Source organism: Vombatus ursinus, unplaced genomic scaffold (assembly GCF_900497805.2).
Source record: "Vombatus ursinus unplaced genomic scaffold, bare-nosed wombat genome assembly UNPS02015016.1, whole genome shotgun sequence".
NCBI lineage: Eukaryota > Metazoa > Chordata > Mammalia > Diprotodontia > Vombatidae > Vombatus > Vombatus ursinus.
In genome coordinates this window covers 943,237-950,604 of record NW_020954794.1, presented here as the reverse complement: position 1 = coordinate 950,604, position 7,368 = coordinate 943,237, and the positions used below count along the sequence as shown (strand labels likewise).

General features: G+C 46.2%; 1 protein-coding gene across 1 annotated transcript in view; it reads right to left on the bottom strand.

Annotated features, from left to right (window-relative positions):
* The window catches only part of PAX8 (paired box 8), a 79,045-nt gene that overhangs the window by 24,413 nt on the left and 47,264 nt on the right, over positions 1–7,368 (bottom strand). Inside the window, exons 4-7 of the mRNA XM_027845753.1 lie at positions 6,464–6,661; positions 4,850–4,938; positions 3,625–3,750; positions 2,760–2,935 (exon numbers count right to left, since the gene is read on the bottom strand). Of these exons, the coding sequence (XP_027701554.1) occupies positions 2,760–2,935; positions 3,625–3,750; positions 4,850–4,938; positions 6,464–6,661 (589 nt within the window). The remainder of the gene's footprint in view (positions 1–2,759; positions 2,936–3,624; positions 3,751–4,849; positions 4,939–6,463; positions 6,662–7,368) is intronic.

Genomic DNA, 7,368 nt, shown 5'->3' with positions numbered 1-7,368 from the left:
CTCTCTCTCTCTCTCTCTCTCTCTCTCTCTCTCTCTCTCTCTCTCTCCAGACTGTTGGTGCAGACCTCATTTCTCTCCATGGAGCCAATGACACCTTCTCTGCTGACTCGCTGATGAACATCCAGGGCGTCTTCTTAGACTTGCTGATAACCTGTTCTCCATTGGCCCCCTCTTCGCAGCATCCGCTGATGGTAAAAATCGCTGATGCATAATCCCTCCCCAGCTGCAGGAGTTGGCTTTGACCCAGGTCCCCAGCCACGGGCTACAATTCATTTGGTTACTGGTATCCCTACTGTAGACTCAGTCAACCCTGGAAGGCTGGCTGCAGAAGGAGAGACCCCCAACGGCCATTCTTTCTGAAGGATGCCAAGTGGAGGATGCTCAAGTTGAAACACTGAGCTTGGGAACTTTCCCAATCTCACATTCAGAGGGGCCAAGTGAAATATGGAGAGCAGAATCAGGCTGGGTGACCCAGGGGCAGCCAGAGGAGGAAATATAGGAAAAGTCAACAAGTTTCTGGTCAAAGGATGGAGAAGAGGGAAGCAGATGGCTTGGAGCGGGGAGAGCTGGAGCTGAGATTTTCTTAGTATGGCAAAATGTCTTTCCTTGATGTCTCAACCACGTACCTCCCCAAGATCCCCAGTCACCCCTATAACTCATCTTGCATCCCCTAGCATTATTATTTGAACACAAAATTTCCCTCTAGGTTTCAGTCTTCATTTCTCTAGTTTGTTATTGTTATTCAGTCATTTCAATCATGTTTGACTCTTCATGACCTCATTTGGGGTTTTCTTGGAAGAGATACTGGAGTGGTTGCTATTTCCTTCTCCAGCTCATTTTACAGATGAGGAAACTGAGGCAAACAGGGTTAAGTGACTTGCCCAGGGTTCACACAGTTAGTAAGTGTCTGAGGCTAGATTTGAACTCAGGTCTTCCTGACTCCAGGCCTGGTGCTCTGTGCACCATGTACCACCTAGCTGCCCATTTCTCTAGACCTGTCATCTTATCTGTCCTCAGTGGCTTAGGTGGGCTGGGCCAGACTAAAAAAGGCCTGTCTGAAAGGGTTGTAGAGAAATAGAACATGGACTGAAAGGTATGGGGTTAAGGGGGTTGAGAGAGGGAAGTCTTTTGACAGTAACTGAGTGATGTGACAATTATCAGCCAAACAAAAAGCACATTAGACTGGGAGCAGAAACTTCAGGGGGGTGCTGGTAAATATTTAACAACCAGCTCTCCCCAACCCCCCCCAAAATGCATGCACAGCACATTTTTAAATTTAATCTTCATTATTAACTTTTTATTCATTACTTTTTCAAGTCTAAACAATCAACAAAACAATAAAACAAACCCTGATGTATAATGCTGGCCCATTTCAGAGATGTAAATGCTCACACTGAAAATTTCACAATCAGCTTTCTGAGAGCCTGCACAAGCTGACTGTCTAATACTAGTTACCTGTGTGTCCCTAGCAAATCACCAAAACTCTTTGGGCCTCAGTTTCCTTATTTGTAAAAGAAAGAGAAAGATATTTGTCCTACTGAAAGGCAGCATAGTGAAGGAGTGTTGGATCTGGAATCAAGAAAATCTGAGTTCAAATCCTATCTTGAACATTTAACTAGCTGTGTGACCCTGGGAAAGTCATAAGATCAGAGATTTGGAGGTAGAAGGGAACTTAAAGGCCGTCTTGTCCACAAATCCTCATTTTACAGATGAGGAAACTGAGTGCCAGAGAGGGAAAGGGACTTCCTCAAGATCACACAGGTAGCAAATGGCAGGATTTGAACCCAGGCCCTCTTACTTCAAACCAAGCTCCATTCCCATTGCACCATGATGCCTCAGTTTCTTCATGTGCAAAACAGGGAGAATACCTCAGAGACGGGTTGGCCCAGAGAGCTTCTTTAGCTTCATGATCCCATGATGCTCAAAGGTTTGTTATGAGTAGCAAACGAGAGGCAATATGTCCTGGCTGGGAGTCAGAAAATGTGTACACAAGTCTCTTTTCCCTAGTCCCTGGTATGGATTATGAGCTTAGCAAGTCATTTCATTTCCTTGCACTTAAGCTTCCTCATATATAAAAGAGGGTGAATAATACCTAACTGACTAAAGGTACAGTGGGAAAATCCCTGGTGGATCAGATTCATCTCTACCTGTGTAACCATGCCTCTGAAAACCTCACTCCCCTTATCTGTAAAATGGTCAGATTGGAGAAGCGTTAAGGACCCTCCTTGGTCTAAATCTGTACTCCTACATAAGGCACTCTGGGAACCTTAAAAGCAGGTATTTGGAGACATCTATTACCATTACTGAGCTCTCAGGGTTATTAAGAAAACCAACCAGATAATGTTTGTCAAATGGTTTTAAAAACTATAAAACAAAGCTTCATTTTCATTATTGTTACTTGGGGCATTTGTGTGTGTGTGTGTGTGTGAGAGAGAGAGAGAGACAGAGAGAGACAGAAAGACAGAGACAGAGAGAGGGAGAGAGAAAGAGAGATAGGAGAAGACAGAGAGAGGGAGAGACAGAGACAAGAAGAAGAAGAAGAGAGGAGAGACAGAGATACACAGAGACAGAGAGACAGGAGAAGAGAGAAATATAGAGACAGAGAGAAAGAGAGAGAGGAGAAGACGGACAGACAGATACAGAGAGAGATCTAGATCTAGACAAAACGCTTTGTTTGTTTTGTGTAGATGCATAAGAAGTTTTGGAAACAGACCTCCAGGTTTCATGGTGCTTCCCTCCCAGGAGGCCCAGTAACTCACCTGCTCTCCTTTGGTGTGGCTGGGAGATGGGTAAGCCTCCGTGTAGTGCTGCCTCTCAAAGGGACAGTCCAGCGACTCCAGGTGATGCTGGCTAAACGTGTCGGTCCTCAGGTGTTTCCGCGGCCCGCTCCCACTGCTCTGAGAGTCAATGCTCAGCCGGCAGCTGTCCTGATCACCTAGGAACCCGGCATGGAGGATGACCTCAGAGAAGGCCCCAGGCACCCCATGGCTCCCCCTTACCCACAGGCCTCTCTAGCAGGAAGGGGGTCCCATGCATTGTCCCAGGGACTCCCCCTAATATATGACACCTACTAACCTTGGCCTGTCTAAATCCCCTTAGAACGTCATACCCATTGAGTTTGAATGGGCATCCTTAGAAGATACTTAACATGTAGTCTAAGAAACAGGGCATAGCACCTGAGCATTAAAGATGCCCCAGGAACTATTTCTGTCCCTAATGCTGTGTGATCTTGGGAAAGTGATTTCTCCTCTCTGGGCCTCTGTTCAATGATCAGATTACATTAGGTGACTACAAATGGCCCTGTCAGCTTTGACATTTTCGAAGGCTATGAATCCCATTGCAGGGCGGGTGTTCTTCCAGTATCTTCCCAACACACAGGCCTGTTCTAATCTATCAGAGACTTCAGGGCCCCTGGTGATCATATCTGCCCTCTCAAAACACAGATAGAATAAATCTGTTCCTTTCTTCTGAGGGATGGAGAAACTGGCACCATCGGGTTAGTCTTTGGGGTCTTTAAGACCCCAGGTGGGAAGTGTGGGCTACTCTCTCCCAAGTGATGGCTATGGCCATCTGCCGTTCAGCATCCCCCAGGGGCGTCCACTCCCCAATCCCTCCCCTACTCACTGTCATCCATTTTCCTCTTGCTGTCATTGCCAGGCTGAGCAATCCCCAAGAGTCCATTGATGGAGTAGGTTGAACCTAGTGAATCTGACTGTGGAGACTCTGGGGGTGTCACAGCTGAGCTGGGGACTGGAGGGGAAACAAGACAGGAGACAGGACAGACATCAGAGTGATTCTCTAGTCCTCCGGGCAGGGGAGAGCAAGACCCTTTGGCCCTGAAGAACAGAGGGCTAGAAGGAGGCAGTGTGATGGCATAATCCATGGAGAGCCAGCCTCTGAGTCAAGAAGACCTCAGTTCAGATCCCCACATAGGGCTGTGTGATCCTGGGCAAGTCATTTCATCTTTGAGTGCACCCAGGAAGTCCTTGATGTTATAAATGGCAGAGCATGTGGCAATCTGCATTTCTAGAAGGTGTTTCCTTACCTCACTGAGTTCCTAAACCAAAAAAACAATGGTCCATACTGCCCCCACTGCAACCCCCCGAACAAAAACAAAAACAAAAACCAAAAAAAAGAAAAGAAAAGAAAAATTCTCTAGGCTCTCAGTCCTGCCCATTCTGGAAAGATAGAAACCAAGACACTCAGATTTTTTCACAGTTCTGCCCTTAACTCACCATGTGATCTTATTCAAGTCACTTTCTTCTCTGAGCCTCAGTTTCTTCAATTGTAAAAAGGCAAGGTGGGGGAGGGAGTGTGGACTTAATGAGCAATGAGGTTTTCTTTGAGCTCTAAAAATGTCTGTGATTTTTAACTTGTCCCCTTTCTGACCACTCTTCAGAATCCAGCAGGGCTGGAAACATCTCATGCCTACTGTGTGAATATATCAGGGCATACTCAAATGTGTGTGCATGTGTACATATGAATGCATGTATGTGTGAGGATATGGGAATATAAGAGAGTACATGTGTGTAAGAGATTGTATAAGTGAGAGGTGGCAAATATGGAGTATGGAGCAGCCTGCTAGGTGTAGAGTCAGGAAATATGGGTTCTAATCCTATCTCAAACACTTATTAGCTGTGTGACCCTGGGCAAGTCAACTAAATGCTCAAAGCCACAGCTTCCCCATCTATAAAATGGGAACAAGAATCCTTGTAGGACCCACCTCTAAGAGCTGTGAGGAAAGGTTACTAGGAAAACCTCAAATCACAAAGCCAATGTTGAGTCACGATAACACTGATGACTGATGGTGTGCATCTGTGGCTCTAGAATTGGGGCTACTGGTACTTACTCAGGGTGTGTCCTGGACTCAGAGACTTGGAAGCTACACAGCTATCCATGGGGAGGTTGAATGGCTGCTGCACTTTGGTCCGAATGATTCTATTGGGAAGAGAAATGGGAGGATGTTGGGGACACTGGGAAGTCCAAAGCTGCCATAGCCCCAGCTTTCAGGCAAGACAAGGCCCACTCCACGACATTTATGAATGGCGCTCTTTGGAGTCTAGAGTTGTTTCATGGAAGAGAGAGTGAGCTCTTCTACAGCCCAGAAATGGACTGCTCTACTTTCCCAGAACTCTAAGGGGCAGGCATCATCTTGGAAGGACCCTGGTTCAAATCCAGGTCTGCCTTAGAAAAGCCATTAACCTTTCTTTGCCTCTATTTCCTCATCTGTAAAATGAGAGGGTTGAAATCTATGACCTCTAAGACCTCTCCTAGCCCTAAATCTATGAGCCTATAAGCCCATTGTGTCTTAAAAACCAGCCACGTTGGACAACAGGATCAAGTAGAAGGGGACCTGCCAGCTAGATCTAGCTAATCAGGGAGCTGACGAGGGTGGCAACTCCTATGAGACACCTAGCTAAAATCCAGTTGATTTAGCCAGCTACTTCAAGGGACCACTCATATAAAAACCCTTTGTTGAGGCAACTAGGTAGTACAATTGGTAGAGCATGGGGCATGGAGTCAAGAAAACCTGAATTCACATCTGACCTCAGACACCTACTAGCTGTATGACCCTGGGCAAGTTACTTAATCTCTCTTTGCCTCAGTTTCCTCATCTGTCAAATGGGAATAATAATAGCACCTACCTCACAGGGTTGAGACAGTAATTATAAGATGACTAGCACAGAATAAATATTATATAAATGTTAGCTACCATCATTATTACTATTGAGAAAACTAGTATACAGTTGGTAAAGAAAGGAGATTGAAAATAGGTTCCCTCTGAGAAGAGAAGGGCCGGGATACCCCAAAAAATCAAAATGTAAGGGAAACAGAAGGAAAAGGAACTTCCCTTAATTCAAATCAATTTAACAAGTATTTATTGAGTTGCTTGCTTTGTGCCTGGCTCTGTGTTTGACACTAGGGACCCAAGTCAAAAATTAAAGCCTCCCTGTCCTTAAGTTTGTATTCTAATGGGGAGAGACAACATGCCCACAGCTTAGTTTATATGAAGAGGAAATTCAAAGTAACTGAAGGTAGCAGAGGGAGTGATCACAAATGGATAGTTTAAAAAAGGCCTGGTGGGGAGGTGGCACCTGAACTGAGCTTTGCAGCAAGCTAGGGATTCTCTGAGCTGGAGGGGAAAGAGGAGAGCCTCATCCTTATCTCAGCCATTCAGTCAATAGAACAGTGGCCATTTCTCTCTATGCCAGAGGTCTACCCATTGGGTCAGGTCTGTGGCACCTGCTAGTTGCCCACCATTTCCTCCCCCAACTCACTTCCCCAATTCCTAAAGGGACCAAAGCCATTTCAGGAACTTAAAACCCTATTCTAGTCTGCATGTATGGAAATGATATGCTGGGACCACCATCCAGTCCGTGCCCTAAATCCTCCCTTCCCTCATCAGAACTGATTTGTTAGTGGCTCCCACTGGCCAGGGCTCTGTGCCTTTCTCCTCTCCTACCTGTTGATTGAGCTGACGCTGGGGACAGTATCATTGTCACAGACCCCTTCAGCCAGGAGCCTGTCCCGAATCTCCCAGGCAAACATGGTTGGATTTTGCCGCTTGTAATCCCCAATCTTCTCCACCACCTTAGGGGTGGCCACCTTTGGCTTCGAGCCTCCAATCACTCCAGGCCGGATGCTCCCAGTCTCATAGTACCTACTCCAATAGAGAACACCAGAGAATTACCCAGTAAGCAAGTGAGGACAGAGAGGGTGGTGAGCAGAGGAGTGGGATAGCGGAGTTCAATTCTTCCTGGCTTTAGTCTGTCCTGTTTAGGAGTTCTTGGGGAAGAAAATGTGGGCTGATGAAATGGGCCTCCAAAGGGATGGTTTTTGGAAAGCTTCAAAGGCAGAGGATGGTTTAGCAGAATGAGTACTTGGCCTGGTATTAGAAGAGCTGAGTTCCGGTCATGCCTCTAATACTTTCTACCTGTGCAACATTGGGAAAGCCACCTTGTCTCTCTGGACCCTGGTTTCCTCAGCTGCAAAATTAGGGCAGTTAAAGCACATGATCTCCAAGGTTTCTTCTATCTTTAAATCTCATGAGGTTCTCTACCTCTTACCCTCAACCACAAGATAGGATACCCACCGTTTAACAGGATCCTAGACCTTGAGTTAAAAGGAAACTCAGAGATCATGGAGTCCAACCCCATCAACTTACAGATAAAGCCCAGGGAGGTAAAGTAACTTGTCCAAGGTAACAAGTATCAAAGGTGGATTCGAAGCCAAGACTCCTGACTCCATACTAAGAGCCCATTCCACTGTGCCCTACAGCTTTCCTTCTTTACTTCTTCAGTTGTCCTCCCCATGTCTCCAGTAGAGTCCATTCTTTTAATGGGTACCTGTACTGGGTGGGAGGTTGGA